The sequence below is a fragment of the Zonotrichia albicollis genome, chromosome 7, assembly GCF_047830755.1.
Source record: "Zonotrichia albicollis isolate bZonAlb1 chromosome 7, bZonAlb1.hap1, whole genome shotgun sequence".
Taxonomy (NCBI): domain Eukaryota; kingdom Metazoa; phylum Chordata; class Aves; order Passeriformes; family Passerellidae; genus Zonotrichia; species Zonotrichia albicollis.
In genome coordinates this window covers 22,859,242-22,884,194 of record NC_133825.1, presented here as the reverse complement: position 1 = coordinate 22,884,194, position 24,953 = coordinate 22,859,242, and the positions used below count along the sequence as shown (strand labels likewise).

The 24,953-nt window shown below is 37.9% G+C and overlaps 1 protein-coding gene across 7 annotated transcripts in view; it reads right to left on the bottom strand.

Moving 5' to 3' along the window:
* Positions 1-672: 672 nt before the first annotated feature.
* CCSER2 (coiled-coil serine rich protein 2) overlaps positions 673-24,953 on the bottom strand; it is a 61,784-nt gene continuing 37,503 nt past the window's right edge. For 3 of the 7 annotated variants that reach the window (XM_014267775.3, XM_074544656.1, XM_014267774.3), the window contains 4 exons: positions 24,829-24,912; positions 23,979-24,065; positions 22,389-22,487; positions 673-5,890 (listed from right to left, as the gene is read on the bottom strand). In XM_014267775.3, coding sequence (XP_014123250.2) covers positions 5,069-5,890; positions 22,389-22,487; positions 23,979-24,065; positions 24,829-24,912 — 1,092 coding nt within the window. In that variant the 3' untranslated portion in view covers positions 673-5,068. Of the gene's footprint in view, positions 5,891-9,626; positions 9,667-14,162; positions 14,248-22,388; positions 22,488-23,978; positions 24,066-24,828; positions 24,913-24,953 lie in introns of all 7 variants that reach the window. The other 4 variants (XM_074544657.1, XM_074544659.1, XM_074544658.1 and 1 more) reach the window with 2 other exon arrangements.

Below are 24,953 nucleotides of genomic sequence, written 5' to 3'. Positions count from 1 at the left end.
AAAGGCCATCTTGAAGCTAACATCAGGTTAAAGATTACAAGTGACTGCCTGCAGTATATTTTAAATGTTCAAACTGCAGTATATTTTAAATGTTCAAACTACAGGATTTTCCTCCCTTTTTGATCATAATTTCAAATTTGAACTTTCATCCACTGAAATAGGTCAGATTAATTAATGGAGCAGATTTCCTTTCATCTCAAGAACAGCAAACCATTCAAACCATGGGCAAAATAGTGACACACAATTAAGACTGGCATATTTGCCCACATTGTATTCATTTGGACTTCTGTGAAGAAATAACTCTTTCAGAGTATCTTATGATAAAGAATTTAACTCATTAAATACTTAGGAAGAATAATGAATAGTTGTCTTAACTGCACTGTAGGTGCCAAAACATACCTTTAAGAATAACCATGTCAGTCCATGTTCATCTGCAATCAACACATTAAAATGTTTAGCTCTTCCAAGACATTTTTCCCCTCCTTTTTCCCTTTAATAAGTCTCATGCTAAAAGCCTGCCATTTCTGTGGGAGAAAGACAATTCCAAGAAAAAATCCATTTTAAATGTAAGCCTAATCTCCCTGTCCCCCCAGAGTTTCTGCCTACAGTTCTATCCGCATTTTGCACCAATGACTTGAAAAAGCACAGACATGAACAGTCAAGAGAAAGAGATACTTATTAGAATTATGACTTTTATTTTTATTCACTAGAGCAACATTGAGGAAAGAATTTTTACATACAGGTTTTTTAATCAACTTTACAAGCAAATTCCAATATACAGTATTTACTCTGGCCTGGGTTAAAAAACCAAAAACAACAAAGCAGATAGTAAGGGTACCTCTTGTTTTTGCTAGTATTGAATTGAACTGAAGATTTTGCTACACGGGAATAATGTTGGTTTTATGGTGGTGCTTTTACAATTAGTAGGCAGTGAGCAGCTTTACCATAACAGTGACTGAATTTCCTTGAAAGCACAGTTGTAAGATGACTACACTGAGCCCTACCACCAGGGTCACATGAAATCCACTCTGCTCAGAAAAAGCCTCTGTAACAAGATAAGGAACAGCTACGGAAGCCCAATTCAAGAACTGATTTCCATTTGTACGGCAAGAAAACGTCCATATTAAAGAGGATTATGTGCTGTGCAAAACCAGAAATACTTCCCCCCCCACAACATGCAACCTACCCCAGTATGAGACTTTAGAATGTGCATATGGCTGTGACATGCAAACAAAGGAAATCACGCAAATGGTATTCAGTTTTCAGGCATCTTTACAACAAATCCGCATGTAGATCAAGGCTGAGATGAACTGTTCTGACCTATAATGCAGTCTGGTTGCTATGCCTACTCTCACTGCTGTAAAATGGAAAGTTGAGGAACCCCTTGGTTTTTTTCCAAACTATATCAAAATTGTGTCGTTTTGGATTTTCAGGGCCTTTCTAATTATTTCGAGAAAGTTGGAGACATAATATTGCACTTGTTTTCTCACAACCATATTCTGGGACCGTTATTCTTTAAGAGCTATGCTAGTCCTAGGGAAATTTTGCCACTGGCTTTGATTGGCAGTAGGAAGTGGAGGGTAATAATGATCTGGCTGTATCATCAGTGTTAGAATTCCACGGTTAAATTAAAGTCATTGCACAACAAAATCTCAGTACACTACATGAATGCTTTTAAACATGCTAGAGTGCATATCGATCCTGTGAAAGTGATGTGAAAATACCTTGGAAACAGCAACACTACCGGGGAAATTTGTTTCAAACAAAAGCCACACACAGCAGGAGGCATCTAGATTATTTTAGGCACAACTCCAAGCAATAAAGCTCATTTAAAGTGCAATTCTGTTCTTTTCTTTTGTGTTTATTCACTTGTTAAAATGCGTAATTGCCTCTGTACACACATACTGAACAGTAGTTTAATACTTTTGTGAATATTGCACAAAAGAATGAGAAATCAAAACAAAAAAAAATGGCAATAAATCAGTTTTATAAACAAAAAAAAAAAACCCTGAAGATATCAAATACTTAAATGTACACATTTTGGATAATCTGCACCAGTACTGATGATATATCTGCACCTTCCATAAGGTAGATATGACACCTGAAAATACTCACTTAATCCCATTTGACAAGCACTCTCAGTGCCCTCTCAGCCATCACTTCCCAAACCCCATCTTTCACTGAGGTGAAGCTTCAAGCCTCACTTCACCACCTCTCTCCCAGCTGCCCATCTCGTGACAGCTTTGCCATACTCTGGACTTACTATACGTGCAACAGAGCCTTCCCTGGTAAAGTCTGAAGAGCCCAACCATGCAGTTGTCCTAGAGGGATGCCAGGTTAGCAGCTGAACACAAACACAAGCCAGGCTAGCATCTGTCTCATCCATGATCAAATCCTGCTGGCTCCAGCTCAGTGTCTCACTAACCTGTCAGAACAAAACGGGGAAATGCTATAAAAAAGGACTATAACCTACTTATGTTCCTTTAATATATATATATATACACACTCCCATATAAATATAAGATTTTCTTCTGGAAAGAAAAATCAGAAACTCTCTTTTTAATGAAAACCTTGATCATCTCGATATTCTTTGCTTAATTTGCTTTGATTATCTCCTTAATTTTCAGTAAAGGTGCAGATATGAATAAAGGTATAGATATCTATACTTTTAAATGTAAACATAAAAATTGAAACATCACTAAATCAGGCTGGCGATACCTCCAGAATACGAAGCAGAAGATGATGAATTTCTGCCAATAACATTAAGTGAAAACTGTATTTTTACACAAAACCATATACAACTAACAATAAAATCAGCTTCTCTTCAAGGAAAGTAAACTTAAAAAACACACCTTCCATAGAAATCTATATGGACCAGAAAATGAACCAGGAATCTGACCATTCCCTCAGCAGTCTTTAAACTCCTGAGAAACACAGTTAGCTGCCAGGAGCTAGTTTTGGGGAATATAAAAAGTGAGTTTTATTTTCTTATTGAAAGTAAATATGTACATTAAATACTACTAATTCAATGCTTTTCATGGAAATAAATTATTACCAGAGCATAATTGTTACTGCAATCTCAAGTTGTGGTTTCTGATCCTATACCAACTATAACAATTAACAGTATTTGTCTTGCTATGTGTTGCTTACATTGTCATCACCTCAGTTCACAGAAGGTCCTGCAGGTCCCTTATTTCAGACTGATCTAAGTAGTTCAGAAAAAGAATCTCTCCCTACCCAGTTCCCTCCCCACGCTTTTCATTTTTCCGCTCTATCTTCAGTTAAATAAAATTACAGTGTAAGGAATCCGAAATAATTCTTGAATACCAATGATGTACTGAAAACTCAGGTGAGATGACTCTTTTTTCCTTCACCCAACTGGGGCATCCATCAGGATACCCCCAGTTAAAGGGCTTATATTATAGAAGCTGAATACTGAATTCATTTATGAAATGTCTACACCTACTAACTTATAATTCTCTCAAAGAAAATACTGTAATATGTCAATGTCCTACAGCCAGAGCCTAGAACAAACTAACACTGTGTTGCATTTTACTGACATTATGTGCTCTTCAGGAACAGATTTTGAGCCAAATTGTTGCAGCAGCCTTCTGCTGCTGACTTTAAAACCAACTTGAGAACAGGAAAAAAACCCCAAACCAGTAACATCCAGGAGAGTCATGGGAAAGATGGGAAGAATTGGAGATGGGACATAACAAGAAATTTCTGGAAAGCTTCACTGGATATGCACACATGTAACTTGCATCATTTGTGTCATGGTCCCAGAGTGCACCAAGACTACTTTCAGAAAGAAGACTTCTCCTAGAGAGCACAAAAATGTAGATTTTTTTTTTCTGCTTAGTTTCCCCATGAAGCTCCTTACCAGTTATGCACTTCTTCAGAAATTACCAAAAAAAAAAAAAGAAAAAACCCAAAAAACCCAAAATACCACATCTTTGAAAAACTCTTAAGAGTACCAGCTCTGGATTAGGACATAATAGGATTGCTCAAAGCAAATAAGCGGGGATAATTTTTTTCCTTTTTAAAAAATAGTTGCATTTTTAATATAAGTTTTATTTCTGTAAAATAGTTTCAAATTCTTACACATATGGCAAAGTTTGTGCAAAATTTCAAGTCAGGTACTTCAGAGCCTTTCAATATTAAGCAGAAATCAATAAATACAAGCAGAACAATAAAAGTTTAAAATATTAATTAAAATGCATGTTGTGCAACCTCAACATAGGTGTTCTGGACCCCTTTATTCCCAGAGGCTCCCTACTTACCAATTCCTAAGAGCCTGCATTGGAAGGTTTGGACAAACATCCTTAGCACTGCATTTCAAGAACCTACCCAGTAATGTGTCTATTCAACACAATAAAACATACCACAGTCATTTAACAAATGAGGATGTTTAAGCCAGAAGATTCGTTTCACCCTGTGAAATCTGCCTAACATCTGTGAACAGTGAAAACAGGATAAATAAAGAACAGAGCTACTTCAGATTACAGCAAAACAAAACAACACAACCCACCCAACCCATGAGATTAAATAACATTAAATATGTCAGTCTTGAGAGAATGATAAATACAAGGATTTTTGCATAGGCCTCTGGAATACAGAGTCAGAATTATGGCCAATAAAACATCTGCTAGTCAGTCTAATTTTCTACCACTCTGACCTAACGAGTACTCAGAACCAAGAAGTTCAACAGAACAGCAATTTCATTGTCTAATAACTCAAACAGAGGTAAGAAATAATTTCTGCCATCCTGAAATAAATAGTGCAGCATTCTGGCATTTGTGGTCATCACAGACTTCAGTATTTGCTTAACTACAAAGATTGCAATACTATCTTTATTACAGACCAACGATAAAATAAAGCACTCAAGAGAAACTGCACAGCTCATAACATCAGCCTCAGAGCATGGCAGGATGGAGAATGCAAACCCTAAAGAAGATGCAGTTTGGAACAGGGACAGGATTTGCAGGCTGCAGGTACAGCAGGCTCCAAGGCAGTCACGAGAGGGGAGTGGGACACGGCGTGGCAGCGGGTGACGCGTGGGACGGCCTCAGTGTGTCTTTGGTTTCGGGAGGCGGGAGTGCCGAGCGGAGGGCATGCTGTCCCCGGAGTGCGCACCAGCCGAGTGCGTCTGCACGCCCTCCTTCCTCTGCACTGGTGGCCTTGGGATGTTGGACTTGAGGGAGGTGTTCTGAGGCTCTGGAGGTACTGGTGTGGATTTCTGACTGCTCACTTGCTTGGATTTGACGAAGGACGTAGTTGGTGGGCGAAGTTTGGACACTTTCTGACTCTGTTTACCCTTCAGGTTATCCTGCCCAGATGTTGGCTGTGGCTGAGTCGAACTCCTCAGTGGTAGAAGCTCACGTTCCTTGGAAGCAGCGGAGTGATCTGCAGATCGTACGGGAACGGCCATGGTAGGAGGCACTAAAGCAGTTGGGGGCTTCACGACTCTCGAAGTCTTTGGCTGGGAAGCCTGGTTTGTGAATGAGGGTTGAACTTTCACAGGTAATCCAGTCTGCACCTCTGGAGCATCTGCTCGTGTAGAGGTCTGATAGTGGGAACGAGGTGGTAATGTACCTTTCTTATTACTAGCCACCTCTACAGGGTCTTCAGTGTTTTTGTTTTTCAAATTGTCCAAATATGATGTATTTTCATCTTTTGTGTTTAACTGTACGCTTCTTGAAGAGTTTATGTCATTCAGGCTATTTGGGAGAGAGACACTTGCAGCATTTCGATTCTGATGATTTCTATTGTCATGCAGATCTGATTTAGGATATTCACTGTGGGCCTCGATATGTGGAGTTTTTATTAGTTTTCCCTGGGCGAGGTCTGTGGAATTGGGAAGGCTGCTGGAAGGCTGTAGTACTTGAGGCTGTTAAAGAGAAAATAATACAAGAATATATTAGGCAGAGAAGACACCAGGTACACTCAGAATCCAACGTGAGCTGACTGGATGCTTGATAAGGGCTGTATATCTGGGTTTTTAAATCAAAACTTTGACATCGGCAAAACAGGATGAGTCATGGGAGACATACAAATGGAACTCGTAACTGAAGTGGAAAAAAATATACCAGCACTGAAATAAACAACAACATAAAGACAAAAAGGAAACCGACCGGCTAAAAAAGAAAAGATGAAGAAAGCATGGTTGATTGATGGTTTCACCCAAATCTGCAGGACAGCGTGAGAATCAACGTCGGCGCAGATCAGTTCTAACCAAGTGCTTAACCCAACACAGCGGCTGTGTCCAGCTTCAATTTCTGCTCACTGCATACTGACCTCAGCTACCCCAACCCTTTTACTGCACAGGCAGGAAAGCTGTTGGATGGACCACAGGGACTTACAGGCCATTTCCTTGCCTTGCTGAGGCCAGAAGTCTGGTGGAAGTAAGTGCTTATCAGGCTAGTGGCTAAGCTTAGGTAACTGTTTTATCTTGAACTGATTTTAAATGGGCTGATAAAGAAGCAGAGTTCATGTGAAAGTAAGAGACCACGCTCTACCACACTGACAGCCATGGGATAAAGAGAAGTGCAGAAGATTTTACATTTTATCAGAAGATACAATCTAATCAGACACGCATCAGACAAGAGAATTGTCAGTACCTCTTCTGGGTAATTTCTATTCTCTTTGCTCTGCCCTGTAAAGAGACTTAAAAGATTAATGGTGTACTACTTTCACAATACATCCTAGACCTGCAACTTGGATACAGATCTTGGATACAGATCTCTAAAAATTCTGCAATTTGTGGCAAGACCCAAAATCTATTAAAACCTAAACTACAGTTTTAGCAGGTTTGGATTATTTTTCTCATTTTCTTTAAAAAGGAGGGGAACTAAACTCCTGCCAACTAGCCATCACTCAACTACCTGGATTCTTACCAGCTGACAGGTTGCATGTACACAGTAAACAGGCTTATTCTGTTTACTAGTGAAATAGAGTAAATAAAAAAGAAGCTATGTTTGTGTTTGGGAGATTTGACTCAAAGTGTCATTTTAGTCACTCTCCTGAATTATTCAAAAGTTCTAAAGAGAAAACTCATAATTTGTCTGGTTTTTTTAGCTCTTCTTTGAATCAGCAGGAAGAATGAAATTATTGCTGTGCATGCCAGATTACTGTTACACATTTAGGGCCATAGCCCATCTCAGGACTCTTTAGGCTTTTCATCTTTTCCCTGGCAGGATTACTACCAAAAACTGAATCTTCAAAATTCCTCATCAAGAAAAAAAATTTAAAGGTTAATGACAGGAAAATCAAGATTTCTCAGTCTATTTTTTATTTATGGGCAGTTCTTCCCTTTAAAAAATAACAGTTATCTTGCAAGAAAAGGCACAATCTGGACCAGTGACATCCACTATCACTGACAGACATGTAAGGCAAATATCCTGAGCAGTCAGAACACGATTTTTCTGGAAAGAGGGAAAAGATTAAAAAAAAAGGCAAAAAAGCCTCCAAAATGGTGTCAAATGAGTACAAAAACATTATTCCTTATGCTACCCAAAACTAGCTTAACTTTGTAAATCCTCCTTAACTATACAATCCTACAGGAAGGAGATGCTAAACAAAAGAAGTAATTGCATACACTGAGAGAATTACAGCTTAAATAAAATTAGTCCTCCAGATATTTTTTCCATTTTCCAATGTTTATTACAGAAGTTATTATCCTTCTAGTCTAGGAGCTGACAGCCAGATGTTAGCTAAAATGATTTACTGATTTGAGATCTCACCTGAAAAACCAAAACTGTTAATGAATGCAGAAATCAAAGCAATATGTACCCAATTCCCATGCAAATACTACAACAAATAAATCTTATTTTCTAGTCCTACTTGAAGCAAAAATAAAATTAAAACATTTATAGGCCACAGTATTATGTCATATGTGAAAAAAATAATTGTCAGAAAGTTTTTCTCCTTCTAGGAACTAGAAAGGGTTTTTAAATGCTACTCTTCAAAAACACAGGGAAATATAAAATATAATCAATAAAAATTCTGACTTAATATCAAATAATTCTAGCAATACTAATCAGCAAAATTCAAAAATTTGTAAATTACAGAAGAAGCTAAATTTGTAGGGAAAGTAGAGTTAAACACATATGAAGTACACCAAAGCCATCAAGGTTTCAATAATGCTATTTTGAATTCTTCTGACAAAGGCTAGGTAGTATTTGAGCTCTTCCCTTCAGGCAATTTTGAATTTTACATACAAAAATAGCCAAATGCACGTTTTCCTCATTATCCTTCATAACCCTAAAAGGTCTAAGCAGCTTACTATCCAGAAAGTTGAAGATACTAAGATAGAAAATGGCTACGTGCTTAGAATTATGAGGACACTAAAGCTCTGGTATCATCTTTGCCCTCTTGTTTTAAATACTGTACTGCTTTGTAATTGTGTATTTCTACTCAAGATCTGTCCAACTATCACAATGACAGATTTTAATATCATCAAATTTCTACATGTATTAATATTCAAAATGACACTAAAAGCAGCAAAATGCCACTTGCGAAATAAGCATGTAACATTTCACAAGGTATCCAACACTGACATTATTGTCACCCACAGCTCATATCTTGGTACTAAATACAAGTTCTCCTTTTACAAAGAAAGCCTTTGAAATTCGGACCCTGTTATTGGTAAAAACAGTAAGCCAGCTGAAGGACTGAAGTACTTGGTGAATTCCATCACACGAAGGAGGAGAAATAGATCAAGAAGCGTTCTGCCTTCCAGGCACAGTATTTTGTTTCACACAAGTCCTAGAATATGGTTTCATCTGCATTGTTTTGTGTGCACTTCTGGTAATATTTCTGGGGTGGGACAAACCATGATTTGGAATTGACTGCCATGCTACCCAGACTTCTACTTATGTCCCATGAAGAAAACGTGCAGGTAGACAAACACCTGCACTCCTTTGGGATGCTCCTAAAATGCAAAGTTGGACTCAAACATTTCAAGTACAATGGAACTGAAGACACTCCTCCTCAAACTGGAAGTACATTTGACAAAGTCCATTTGACATGCTCCTCTCTGCACAAAGAAACTGATTTTTCTGTACTGGCAACAGCTTCAAAGCCTTCCAAATACTCATGTACTAACCAAAATTACCCAAGAAATAAAGATTTTCACTCTCTACTTGGTTAGCCTAAGAGATTTTTCTATTATTTCTCTCAAGTACAACTGGCTGTTAGATCATCCAGAGAAAGATGACATCCATGGCAAGGATTACCACTATTGTACAGTTATCAAACTATTGAGGTTGCATTAGCTTTGTGCTGGAAAACTGAAACATCATGTTGTACTGTTAAAGAAATTAAATGGACTGTTAAAGAAGTTAAAAATGTGGTCATGACCATGATATTCATTCATTAGCTGAAAATTCCCTTCAGTTTTGCTTTGGTTTTCTTGATCCCCATCTCGATTCCCTTTACAATAACTCTGTAGAATAAAATAATTTTCTCCCTGCAGTGTCTTGAGGAAGGAGGGAAGCAATGCAATGGAAAATCTGAGAACTGCATGCACATCTCCCACAGACATGCATCATGCACAGGGCAAAGAAAAACCCAACAGTGAAAATGCGTGAGGGGGAGGTGGGAATAAATCTGAAGTTGTACTGTACCACGCTTTATCACAGAAGTAATGGACTAACTTCTCAACTCCTTGCCAATGGCATAATGGAAAGCAGAGACAAGAAAAAGACAAGGACAATGATGTCAGAGGACCAAGACAGAACAATGAGCAATTGCCATGACAAACTGCAACTTTTCACCATTTCAATTGCAATTACCGTGTCCCCCACTGGCTTTTAATCCTCCTTCAAGAAACAAAGGAAGCAACAATATTTAAGTAATGCAGTACAAAAACATTTACAGCAAGACCTGCATGGAATACCTTTGCTCTTAAAACTTCAACGTTTTTAACAGTTCATTTCTTATACTCCAAACGCTGCAACTAGAATTTGTGTGTATTATTAAAACTGTATAAAAGAAAAATTTTTGCATCCATGTATATGCATGTTCAATATCTAACCCTGAACAGCAAGGTCATTAAAGGCACAGCATTCCATCCTTGGATCATACTGCCCTCATTTTTCATAACTCAATCCTCCTAACAACTCACAAGTTGGAAGAGACAACTACCACAGGTTCTTTTTGGAAAGGGGTGAAAGGGAAGGATAACAAACCCTGCTACATAATTCTTTCATTTCCCCATCAGCTCTGAAATCCCTGCTCTCACTGCCTTGGCACAGGATAAGCTGTACTTTGAAAGCATGGCCTGTGCAGACACAGCCCTGCTGAAAGGCTGCACCAGAGAGCTCTCATTTTCCACCTCTGGAAAACATCAACATTTCACACCTTAAATCTGTAGCATTTGCTAATACCTTCTTTTTGAACTTTTTTTTTCTTTCTCTTTGATCCAGCTGTTTTATATCCATATTTCAGCATTAAATACAGGATTCTGCAGTATGGAGAATGACCTCAAATAATGACACAACACAAGTGTATTTTTAAAGCATCATTCACCACAACCATGAGGCTAGTAAAATAATTGGTAATGCGGCAAAAGCATTATTATTCTTTCTGCATAGTTTGTACAGACACCCCAACTTGGAGAATTTTATTTTTGCAAAGAAAAATTACTTCAAGTAATATATAACTACATCAATGCAGGTATTTGATCCACAAATATAGATATATGTGCAGCAAGCAGATAAATGTGACCATATACAAAATCAAGGGGCTTTTTGCAAACATAAACTTAGTTTGGTACAAGAGTCCTTTCTCTTGTAGTTGACTCTGCAAGTACTGAAGAAGCTGGGAGGAAAGGAGTTTTTCCTAAAAACCTCTTCTTCATATAGCTGAACACTCTTGGAGCACACTAATTACATTAAAAAGGCAGTAATGTAATGATTCCAGGACGTTTTTAATAGTTTGTCACAGAACTTCCCAGCTAATGCTCTGAAGTAACGTTTTTCTGCTAACACAAAACTCTGCATACCCTCCAAAGCTGTAGCAGTTCATAAAGCTTTGGAAACACTTCAGCAAGGTATCTTTGTTTAAAAGAAATTGTGTGAAAAAGCACAGCCAGGATCTGATTTATAGTCACTGGGCATAGAGCAGCTTTCTTTCTGGTGATAACAAGCTGTGTTTCACCTGCTAGCATTGCTTAGATTATCTCTATCTGTAATGCTTACATGCAAAAGTCTAAATAATTCCTCCAGGACGTGCACAGTACGTGGAGATGCAACAACTGCAATGCTTGAATAACAAAGTGGTTTTGATCAGCATTTCTGTGTGGAGAAGCACTTGGGGTGAGGGGCCTAGAGAAGGTGGTGTAATATTCTTGTATTACAACACAAACTCATGATTGCTTCCTTACCAATGTGTTCTCTAAATCTTTATTTCTAGAGCCACATAATTGGTTCATTTCCAGAACACAAACTGAAAGGATTTAACTGTATTGAACAAAGTTTGAGATGTCATCAAAACATATCCCATGATCAAAAGAAAAATAAATGACCCTTACATAGGAGTTAGTTCAAGACACATGGGATTCACAGGAACAAAATTATTTGGTTTTTATGCCTAAAATGAAAGAATTAATGTACTGTTATCAAAGTGTTTATGAAATGCAAGCTGCTGAACTGTTTCCAAGGCTGGTGAAAAAAACATGAAATTAATAAATGTGGAAGTATTAAAAATTAATTGTCATTAAAAGTGAAAAACTTACATCCAAAGCTGAAGTGTGTTGCAGTGCAGTGATATGCTAAGGCAAGTTCTGCAGCAGGTGTGCTGACATTGTGACTGGTGCCTAGAGAGAGCCATAAACTACACTAGTGTAATATTACCTAGCAGGGATATATTTCCTGTCCTGTACAGCAGGAGGGAAATTATTTTTAGTTGTTTATACACTGTAATATGAACAGTTTACAGATTTACACCCTCATAATCTACAGTGCCTGTAAATGATCTATGTATCCATCAGCTATCAACAGCACAGTGAAATAACCTGCAGAACTCACATGCAGGGATATTTTAGATTCAGGATCCAGAAGTTAGGAAAGAAGTGCTTGACTTCCAAGTCTATACTGAAAACATAACCAGACAAAACCTGAGTCTACACTTCATGTTCCCATCATCTTCTCTGTATTAGTGCAAAAGAACACTGACATTGGTGTTTCAGGCTGTCCTACACTCAGTGGTGATGCTCAGCTCAGCATTTGCCTTAAAATCCCATATTTGGCATTTCATATCTGCTTCAAAACCTAAACACTGAAACCACTGAACCAAGTGGGAAAGAAGGATACTAGTGACTGTTCCAGTAATGTTTTACTTCACAGAGCTGTTCACACAGTGATAAATCATTGATTTTTCAAGAATTGCATTTAAAATGTCTAAGGAACCTCCTAATGTATACTTTATTTTTATTTCCAGGGTTGCTCTATAGATTAAACCTAAGTCTGAAAGAAAAAAATCTAGGAACACTCCAATAATGGAAACTGACTTTCCTAAACAATATATTTGTTATAGTTTAGGTTAACTAGTCAAGGACCCATTTTCATTGACTGTGCCTCCTTTACTAGCAATTCATTGAACGCAACATATAAGTTGCATACTAAAAAATCCAGCCTGCTTTAGTAACAAAAGTTTACTTTGGAATCCCAAATAAGAGACCACCCTTGTTAGTGAGGGATGAGGTGGAGGTTCAGAAAACCAGCAAGATTAGCAAGCAAAGTTTTCTTCTTCAGCTAAGCAGCCACTGTGAATGATGTGACACCAGAGGCTCACGGGGCAGCTGGGACAGCATCCTCCCATTCTGACTCTCCAGTCAGTCTCCAAGTCCCAAAACCATAACATTTATATGATTCTCAGATCTAAAACTGATCTCCTTGAAGTCAGCCTCTGTTGGTAGGACAGTGAATCACCCAGGCTGTGCTACTGCTGGCCCCTCCACTCAGTAACAGAAGGCACAATCATCAGATTTTGGGGTTCTATGTCCATTACACACACAGAGTCCCACATCAAACATCACAGAAAAATGAAGCACATCCCTTATTGCACAGAGAAAAGCCCATGAAACAGGCTGTGCATTCCTGATGAGTTGTTTACATGAACATTGTCACAGAAGCATCAAGAGAGTATCTGAAACACAGTTTACAGAATATTAGATTTTTTTCCTGGTGATTGATGTAAGTAAAGATTATTGCAGTGTGAAATATATGTAAGCTTAGCTCTCCAAGGTGCAGCTTACTCTTCAGATCTGCATTGGCCCAGGAAAACTTACTTTATTTCCATAATTTTACTTTGCCTTTATTTCTTGTCCAAATACACTCTTGAGCTTTGCTAGGCAAACACTGTAATTTGCAAATTACAGTACATTTAAAAAATATAACTTTAGCGTTATGAAGTAGTTATATTTCTTCAAACACTTATCTGTTCAAAATGCAATACCAAAGCACAAAATAAGACTTACCATTTCTCTATGTCTACGTAAGCACACAGTTTTAAAATCAGCAATTGTCTTTTGTTTTGCAGATCCAAGCCAAGTGAACAAATGCATCTTATACCAGCCCACATTGTAGCTAGCACATAAGGAACGTTAATAAATCATGCAAGTTGTGCAACAGCCACTTCAACATAAGAGAAGCCTTTTTACAACAAATACCAAGAGATGGAGGGAAAATAATTAGCTTGAGGGAAGCCATTCTGAAAAGTTAAAACTTTTTGTGAGAGACAATGCAAGTGACACTTTCCCAGCAACACTTTTCTGTACAACCACGACGCGTTGACGTGAACGCGCGCAGAGACGCGCGTGAGCAAACAGGACAGACACACGGACAGGAGAGTGCATCACAGCCATGGAAAACAGGGAAATGCAGCAAGCACCACTGATGTTAAGACAGGACTGGAAACAAGGGCCTACTCGGGTTTGCCTGAAGAACTGCTGAGGTCTATTGGCATTTAATGACTGTTACGAAGCTGTAAGTGGCAGCTGCTGGTAGCTGGCCGGAGGAAGCGCTTTGTTAGGCACAGACTATGGTGTATGCCTGGAGATCTGCCTGAGAGAGGAGGAGACTACGAGATGGACGGTGCGTGCAAAGGGGAAGCTGCTACTGGAACACGGTGAGGGAGATGAGTGAGAGGGACAGACTCACTCTGTCTGCGGTGCGGTGGAACACTCCGAGGGATGCCCTGGAATGAGCCCTGCCAGGGAGAGAAGGAGGGAGCAGAATACCCACCCTGTGCAGAAAGAGAGAGGGGGAGAAGTATAATAAAAAAAGAGAACAGGGAAAAACAAGACACTAAAAAGCCACACCATTCTTTTTCTTTTTTTCTCAGAAAGGTATCGTTATATTTCCAGGTGTTCTACTTCGTAAAAACAAATGTTATACACTACCAGAGCCCAGATGTTCTAAACTAGTAAGAAATATCGTACAAAATACCTCCATGTTTTTTCAATATATAATCACACATTTCTGTCCTAGGTAGTTTTAGGGAAAGAGTACAGAAGCTGAGCTTTTCATGATTCAAAGTACATGATAAAACTGTATTTATGCAGCTTTCAAAAATATTTTAGAAATGCCTCACCAAGTAGTAGCTTGCTTCATTCTAATCTACTGGAAAACCAGTCAACTTTAGTTTACAACAAAAATTGCTAATGCATAGAAAGAATTTTTCCTGCAAGTCCTGGTGCTTTAGAGGTCACTTTACTCCAATTTCATCAGTAAGAGAAGAGGTGACATAGAACTGTTTTCCTTGCACCTTGCTCTTGGAGGTTAAGTCTTCCATGAAAGGATCAGGGAACTGTGCAGATCCATGCAGTGCAGGCTTTGCCTGTCAGAGCTCTCAAATCACCACAAGTGTGACATACTGTGGTTGCTACATTCTCAAAAGAAGAAAAAGTAATTTTCTTATTACTTTTCCTTTTCCCCACATCCTTACCTTTGCAAATCCAAGCTGCAATTTCCCTCTTAAACAACACAATCTTGATTACCTATTTCAGCAGGGCAGGTTTAAGAATTTACAATCCTTTTACCATTTAAGCAGCTGAAAACTGCTTTTCTAAGTCCTGGAACACTGGTACTACAATAATCACTGCCCCACTGCCTCCTGACCAACAGCAACAAACTGTGGCTACCCTGTGAGCCAGCAGGCTGAAGGTACCTGAACAGCACCCACATGACAGAAAACAGGAACCCAGTTTGCCTCCCCCTCCAGATTTTCTGCTGCAGACCATACTGCCACAGGTGGACAAATAATAAAGTATTTGACTTCCATTCTTCTTTTAAAATAACATTAAACATCACATAATTTCTGTAAATAAATATTATGCTTTTATTTGTCTTAGGAGAGTTAAAGAAACCTCCCTGATCTTCCAGTTATCCTTACCTAATCAGATTTTATCCAGCACTACTCCAGGTTTCAGTACTGCTAAGATGAAACTTAACATGCATTTAACCAAGCCTTAGAATCTGCTAGTCAGAACACTTTTCATCCAGAACAGGAAATAAATAAAAAAAAGCCTGACAAGACTCCTTTATTGTTCTTCAGAAGCTGAGATAAAACAATTATTGCAGCAAAATCTAAGGGGAAAAATGAAACAAGTTCTTCAGTCTGATTATCTCTAGATGGAGGTATTGATTACCTAATGGGTTCGTACAGTCCTCCATCAGCTGTCATTAAGATCACAATTTTTAGACTGCTGATGAAAGTACTGGAACAGTATTAGCTTCAGTCAAGCAATGTGACAAAATAATATAATGTGCTGCATCAGCTGAATAGGTACATACATTAAATACATAAATAGTCCCATAAATTGTCACTCAATGACTGATGAGAAAATGATCAAACTCTTTGGATTTTGATAGCACAGTACAAAAGAATACCACATTTTACAGGTCTGGTCACATTTCATCCAAAATTGTGTCAGGCTACTGGAACACCAAGAAAAACTCTCTTCATTCCCTAAACATAATTCCATCTCCACATAGTAGAAAGCAAATTATCACCCAGCACAAGTCTGATTTTGCAGTCTCATCTGAGTTGGCAATGGGCTTTTTTCTTTGAAATTCTTAACACATTAAGAAGGGAGGTGAAAATTTTATATCTCTCCCTTTTACTCTCTGAAAAGAGATTAAAAGAAGCACAAGCTATCTGAGCTACATAACAGTTAAGACACTATTGTAAAGGCAATGAAATATTTACATGTCTTGATACGTTCCAGAAACTTTTAAGCATCCATATTAGCACTTCAAAGCCCTGCACAAAGTACAGCCAATTCAATAATTCTTCATGCTACTTTATCCTTGCTCTGAGAAAAGAGGCAAATGAAGAAAGTGCAAGTAACTTCCTTGAATCTTTTGCCAGCTGAACTGGTCTCCAGGCATATTTTAATCCCCTTCTTCCAAACGCTGCAGTTGAAATTGTTCCATATAGGTAAGCTTCCAATAAATGCCAGAGTTCGTTTTTTGTAATAGATGAATAAATTAAATACTTTTTTCTAAAAACACTCCAAGCCAGGGTTGTTTAATTGTACAACAAATAAGATAATAAAATCAACATCAATTGAAAAAGTAAGACTCGGCAGATACAGCACTAGGAATGTATTAAGAGGAGTGTTATGACTGAAACTGATTATAAAAATTATAAAGGATGTAGCAATCCCATTGATATAGCACATTAAGATTTAAGTATCTGCAAATACGCCTGGCTTACAAAAAGATTAATTTTCTTTTAATAGTAATTATTGTACAAAATTCCAGCAAATTTACCAAGCTTTCTCCTTTAAACATCTACTCACATTTCCCATTACTCAAATGTGCACTAAGATTCCCAAGAAATCGAAAGAAGAGGAAAAAAGAAACACACTAAAAACCATATCTCCTCAGATGATACTACATATTCAAAATGCACAGATAATGTGGCAGCTTCCTACCAAAACTAAGAAATAAGAAAAACCTGAATCACCACTTATTTATTACAATGTCCAAAAAACTCATAAGCAAGGAATTCTAGAATTGAATGATGAGAACATGACTTACCTCAACTTCTATCATAAAAAAAACAAACCCAAACAAAAAATGTCTGACAGGATTCTCCTGGGTTCTGAAGCAACTTCTTCCTCTAAGACTTTAATGTTAGACAGTAGTTTGAACAGTCCTTCCCCACAGCTATTATGTGTATCCAGCCACTACTCTTAAATCCCATTCCTCTTATTTTCCAGACTCTGGATTTGTGAAACAGCAAAGGCATCCCCAAAGAGAAGTGAATCAGCATTTTAAAACAACATGAGATTCAAAACTGGAAAAATAAGAGCAGCTGGGATAGAGCAGACTACAAACCAGAAGGACAAATGTTCTTCTGAGATGCTGATGAATTGTACTCCTGCTTTATGTTGTACCAAATGCTTTATGAAGTTCTGACTCTAACTGCACTGGGAAAACCTGGCGGCTGTTTCTTCTTTTAAATGCTACAATGAAGACTAAAGGCCAGAGTTTTCCATTGCTTGTTATGAGCAGACTTCAAGCTTAGAATAAGAAATCACATGAACAAAAGCAATTGCTTCTGCCAGAAAAGGAGAAGCAAAATATTTCTCAGCTATTGCCCCACAGTCATTTTAGCCCTACAGCCAGATACTCCAGTTCTTCTCCCAAGGATACACCAACATTCAAAACTGCTACTGCTTTAAAAAGTCTGTTCTGCTGCAGAAACAAATGCAGAAAAGATCTCTTTTTTAACCCACACAGCTGGAGCCTCTGAGCACTTCAGTGAGGAGGTGATTTTTGCTGCCTCTTACCAAGCACTGCAGTTGTCTCATACACCCTCAGAGCACCACATCATGAACAAACCTAGAATGACAAACTTCACTACTGAGGCAAACAAATGTTTCTGCAGCAGTCTTCTCTGACTGGCCTAGCACCCAGAAAGAGATCATGAATAAGCACTTCTGACATGCAATAGCCTTTTTGAAAGTATTCAGACGAAAAACTTCACCAACCCAGTTTTATGTTCTGGTTTACACAAAACCAACAGGAAGTGCTTGTGAAGGGTTCAAGGACCTCTCTTCCATGTAGTCCTCCATGTCATGCACAGTCAGCACAAGGGACAGGTGCACAATATGACCACCTAGCCCAGCTATGGTTTTGTTTCACCAAGTACATGTCTAAGAACATGAAGCAAACAGCAGAGCATTGGACAGTGACAGAAACAGAGGCTGGCCGTGAAGATGAGCACATACAGTGACTGGACCTCAAAAGCTCCAAGCTTAAATTAATGGTAAAACAACGACACATACAGGATCTTCAAGGCTAAGGAGAAGGAAGGTACTAAAACCAGAAGACCAACAATACACAAAGACAAAGGATTACAAAGGTTCCTCAAAACAAGTGACATGGAAAGCTTTGGAATGACAAAGCAGAACAAAATTCAAAAGGAAGGCAAAGAATATCTCAGTGCAAAAGTAGAGAAAGGATGGAGCAAAGAACAAGACCATGCACGCTCCCATGCAAAGTGAGAGGTTCTGCTGTCATTTCAGCAGAGACAAGAATGAACTTGCATGCAAATTTAGACACCAAAGCTCCTCTCACCACTGTGAGCTGTTACCAAGGGAAAATACCCAGCTTTTACTGTACACACTATCTACTCTTGCAGGGAGTGGAACAGCAACCAGCAATTAGAAGGAACTGGTCCTCACAGGCCAGAATCTTTTGTAAGTATCTTGGACCAAATTCAGGGCTTTGCAGTTTGCTTGCTTGTCATTTACTTCTCAGCATCTGCCAACATCCTTTCCAGACCAAGAAACCAAATGTTTTATCAACAAAAACTTGACTTCTAAACCCTTTACCCCCAAAATCTTAAAAACATCAGTATTTACTATTAGAGAAACAATCCTACAAGTGTGGCAATGGATGTTCACGTTTTTCTTTCTTGTAAGCCGTCCATTAACACTGATTTCTTCAAGTAATTTTTATCTTCTTCCATGATAGTAAAATCATAAGACACACTAACTGGAATGAATTCTGTATAACAGACCTGTAAGAGATCCTTTCAGAAATGTCATGGTCTACCCTGCCAGCAAATATCTGTACAAGCCTTTATCCCAAGGATGGCTAACCAAGAATAAAACATAAACCTAACCTAGAAGTTAGCCAAATTCTGAGCATCCTGCCAGGACACTTACAAGAAATACCATGTCACAGACACAGTAGACAGGCAATAGGTAGCTACCTATCAATTTTTAAGAAGCCAAGTTGCCCAAACATTTCTTTCCAGCCCCTAGTTTTTATTATGTGAGCACTAAGTTCCAAGGATTAACTTGAAGTTACACAACTTCCACTTATGTTTATTTACCTTTAAATATGAAAAAACCTAAAAGCACTTTGAAAAGCTGTGGTCCCTGAAGAGAACACCAGACAAGTTTATAACCACATCAGAATGGGCCATTTTCTAGAAATATTTAATAACAAAAAAACTATGTGAACATGACTTTTAAAAATGAATATGTTTAATGATATCCATTTATTTACTTAGTAGCAGAACCATGAAGTGATCAGAAATACCAGCTATTTCAAATGGCCAGCTGAATTGCTGCAATTCATGTGGTCTTAAATTCCTAACTGAAATAGCTGCTTTCCACTCTCACTGTTTCCTAGTTTATTCCAGCATCTATTCTTTATGACACACTACATCAACAATGTTTGTTAGGCACATTTCAGTAAGCTTTTAAAGTATTCCTTGGAACACTAAATCACTGTGTTCCCAGAGTGGTCCAAATTCCTGAGGAATAAACACATTGTATCAGTTCTGATTTGTATAGAATATATGGAATTTTTAAACAGTCACATTAATTTTGAAAATTTTGATACCTGAAACACTATAATTTAAAATGACTGGCAGGTCAACACTAACAGGAAAAACTGAAATAGTTAAATACTCATCAAAACTGAAAACTATTACAAGCTTAAAGAAACAAAAAGCTAAGATGCCTCAAAGTAACGACTCTGTCATTGCCAAGACTTCAACTACAATCTGGTTTTAAAAAAAAACCAAAAAACAAAAAAACCTAGTCTATATAAAAAAGCTAGTCTACTTAAAAACCTGACAATTTCATAAACATTAACAATATTTCAAGACTTATATTGCATATAGGACCAAGAAACAGATTTTTCTTAGTCTTTATTCTTAGGCTATGACCATTAAACTAAACTGAACAGGAATGTTAATAAACCAAAAGAATTTATTTAAGAGATTTTGGGGATTTGAGTAGTGAGAATACACTTTACTTTGGTGTCTCCTTATGTTTATTGTACTCTTACCTCAAGAAAAGAAGAGCTGATTGTGTCTCCTTTCTATAGCAAGAGACATTTTTTGTTATTAGGTTCAAATCAAAAACTATTTTATATGCAAGGAAACATCCAAATGCTTGTTGGCAGAGGAAGCATGAAGCCAGAAAGTTGAGGTCTGACCATTAGAACTGAAATTTGGCTGCACCAGCCAGACCATTGTCCTCCTTGGAGAAATCCCACATTACAGAGTTCCTGCTTCTGTTGGGTGAAAGAAAGCCTGTAACTTACAAATACGCACATGAAAACATTGAAAAAACCCAAAAAACATGCCCAAAATATTCTGCTCAAAACTTCCCAGCTATTAAAAGGTACTGAAAAGCAGCACAGTTACAAAATTTAACACTTCATGAATTTTTCCAAGTCCTTTATCAGTTTCATGAGAAACTTTGCACATGGATAAAACACCAAGATGTTTGGATTGTATGTGTGCAATGATCAGATGCCTAAGAATATGTATGGGTATCATATACACATATCCATACACCCAACCCTGAATACAGCAGAGGCTCCTTTAGCTCTTCTTAAGATACTGTCTCTTAACCCAAACTTCCTCCTGACAAAAAAAATGTCTTCTTGAACAAAACTATAATATAACTTTAAGAAATATACTGGCCAACCTGACCCAAACCAGACAACTGTGCTGAGTGCCTCCTTGTGCTTGAGACAGCAACTCAAATTCCCCATCTTCTCCACTATCTTTGTCTTATCAAGTAACACCACAACTCACACAGACTAAAACTCCTGCAGTTAGCAACTAACTTTCCATGACAATTCATCTTGACCCTGAAGCCATGTGATAAATGAACTGGAAAAAAAGGAAGATGGAAACAATAGCTACTAACCTTGTAACAGTATCAATGCACAAAGACATCCCATGAACAGCACACACACAAAATTAAAGTGGGAAAAAGAAACAACGCAAGGGCTCAGTAAAGTAAAAGGAGAAGAAACACATGGGATGAGCCAAGAGGTTACATGTACATGGGGGAGCAGAGATGTCAAAGTAAACCAAAGGCTGCTTAAGGTTATAACCTTTGACAGCCTCTTATGACAGAAAAGAGGTGGTTGGAAAACATGAGTAAAGCTGTTTGCCAGTAACTGGTGAACCCACAGCACAGCGGTGCTTCTGCCCTATAGTGCCATACATTTAAAAGAGCAATTTTAGAAGGATAACAGGGGTGATTAATCTTTATTACAAGCTTACATCAGGTAACTCAATGTAGGATAGAAACAAAGAAATAAAAATATAAAAAAATCAAACCCATTTTTAACCTTGAATAAAATGTCCTAGGTTTTCTAGCTAGAGCAGTAGCTTCAAGATCCAAATGCTATTTGCTGGTGACTAACAAAAGCTTTATTTAGCAAAGGTAATTTCTTCTTATTATATAACACCAAATATGTTATCCCTCCCCCATCTTAAATATTCTCTTGATGTTTTATGAAGAACATAAATTTTACATAGTGCAAACAGATGTGATCCATGCAACAACATATGGGAATGAAGATGTCTTTTGTCAAAGTGATTTTCACACAATTATTTTTTTGATGATTCAAGTTATTAAAATGAATTATAAAAAAAATAAACAATATTAACTTTTGTTTTTACACTTATGCACTGAAACTTAGACTATAGTGTTTCTTTTTCTCAACAAATATGAAAACACCAACAATGAAAATCTGACCAGGAAAAAACCCAAAGAGATACTTTGAAGTCAGGATATAAGAAAATTTCTTAAGTATGACTAGATAAACAGGATTGACTTGGATTGACTGTAAATTAAATGCTGCAAAGGGTGATGATTATTTAAAGAGAAGATTTCTAGAGTTCAATTATTTATTATGAAATAAATGTTTGTAATATTTGTTTACATAACAGGGCTGCAAAACTGTGCAAGGGCTGCACGGCGGAAAGGACTTTACTCACACACGGTAGAGAATCTCTTTAACAGGGCTGAGTTGTGTGAGAGCCAGGTTATAGCAGTGGGGAAACGAAAGGCAGAAAGAGGTACCCAAGCATGGAGGGCCCACTTTACTCACAGAACTCCTCCTCCAGGAGGTTTGTGTGAATTTATCGGCACGCGCGCGCACTGCCCCTGCAGGCTTTTGACTGTCCTTCTGGCAGTTACATCTAGTGGCCTTAATCACCCCCAAAAAGAGAAAAACAAACAAGAATTAGTTAGAAATTAACCAAGTGAGCCTGTTGAAAAGTACAGTCAAGGCCCAATGTTCAAACATGAAGCATGACTTGACTGTAGAGCACGATACAACTAAAGGGTAGAAACCACTATTGACAGTGCTGCACAACTGCTGTTTTTCCCAAAGGATACTGAGAAGTAATCCAGAATAAATATTGACTTTTGGAAAGAGTTTTTCCACTTAAATTTCTGAAGCACTGAGTTCTTCAAGTCATCTTTCAGCCATTACAAATGTAAGTTTTACCCATCTCTACAGCAGGGCTCCTCTTCTGCAGCAGTTACAGGTTACTGCAGCAATCAGGTGCATGAATGAGCAGGGAAGGACAAACTCCATTCAAGAAATTTTGGGTGATTGCTATGACTGAGACCAGGTGTGCCCAAAACCCAACATTTACTGCTAAATGCTAGCAAACAAGGTAATTGGGTTTGGTATTCTGTGATCTGGGATTCTGCTGCTTAAACAGCAGAGCAAAGGCCAAATCTTCACCATTCAGTTTTGTTTTAGAGGAAATGTTCCCAAGCCAGAGAGGAAAAGCATGAAGACCACAGCTCAGTTTAACTGCACACACCTACAAAAGCACATGTTTAACATTTCATTAGAGATTATGGTCAAAGGTACTGTCCCCAGCTATGATAAATATATATGGTGTGCACCTCTTGGCATTTCATCTATCCTGCCTGTAGGACCTTGCTGTGGCTTGAAATGGCTTGAAAACATGGGGTTGTTTTACAAAAATTGTCACAGCAGGTGAATTTAACAAAACCAAATGCAAAGATATGCACAGCAAATCCAAACTCAGAACAAGAGCAAAAAGGTACATGTGACTCTTGCTTGAGGCTTTGTGTTTCCCTGAACCTAATTTATGATGAAGTGATCCCATAACTTGTTCCTAGCTGGCAGATTTAATCTGAATATTCAACTTGTTTTGTATTGTTTCCTTAAAAAACAATCAACTTAGAATACTAAGCTTAATTCTAAGCTTAGAATACTAAGCTCAGCTTTAAATTCTATGGTGTCATTTTTATTAAGATAATGGACAGTAGAGGAAGGAAAAAAACAGTAACAAAATCTTTAAGCAGAATGATAGGCCCAATCCTCACCCATTTTTAAAATACTCTAAGTGTAGCCTTATCTTTTCCTTACTGTTTTTTTCTGAGCAGCTTCTAAAATTTTATGTTCAAAACTGTTTTGGAGATTAAATCCTTTCAACAGCATTATAAACATTCTTGCTTAGTACCACACAAAACCATGACCAGATTATGGAAAATAAAGATCCCAGGAGCACAAGGAACCCAAACCTACCATTGTTACAGTGAAAGTGTAGGAAAAAAATATCTAAGGTCTCTTAAAGCCTTAATCAGAACTGCCTATTGAAATTGCACTCTGCAGTGCACACTTGGGATTTTGTTAAACATTTTACATTATACTTACAAGCTGCTGCTCTAATTGGTTGATTGTTTCATCCTTTTTCCTCAGTTCATCTTTAAGCTGCCTGATCTCATTCAGCAGATCATCCATCTGCAACAGAAGAGTGGTTTTGTGTAAGGACTGCATGATCTAAGCAACACCTCTACAGGACATGAGAGATCAGACATGCCTGCAGGGATGGCAGTGACACAGCACATGCTTTCCTCCTCCTATTCACACAGAGAGAGGGCACACAGGTTAAAGAGTGAAGCAACTTGACTAAAAGTTCCTTTAAGAGGCCAAATTCAGCTGACCCACTAAATTTCCAGGGTAAGTAGATCAGCTGCATTTTTGAAGCAGTAATTAATCTGTTGTGCAAATAAGTGACATTATGCAGATGAAAAGGCCTAGTCAGTAAACACTACCTACAGTCCTCTTTATCAACAACAGCAATTACTGAACTCAGAACAAACATTAGATTTTAAGTGTTCTTCAACTTCATGAAGTATTTACAGCCTTGTTATATTTCCAGTAAGCAAGGTTTCTCTCCCATAAATACAGAATTAGTGATCTTTGTATAGTGATTTTACATTAAGTAAGACAAGTAATGCTACAAAACCTTACCAACACAGAAAACACAATATTATAAGTCTCCAACTAGAAAAGATTCTTCTATTTGCAATACCTACTGTGACTTCTTCTGCCTTTAATATCCATTTTAAAAAACCAATAAACTTGCCACAGACTTTTTGGGGTTCACCTAGGTTAGCATTTAAACAAAGAAGCAGTACTTCAGTAACAAGCTTTGGGTGTGTTTTCTAAACATAACCAGGTTTGCATCTCTTATTCCTTAGAGTCAATCAGGGTAATTTACCTTAAAAGTTGACTCAGGTTCTTGTGGTTCTGGACTCGATGGAACTGAGACTGTGATGTCCTGGAGTGACACATTTTCATCATTCTACCAGGGGACAAAGACAAGAATACAAGTTTGAATCACTT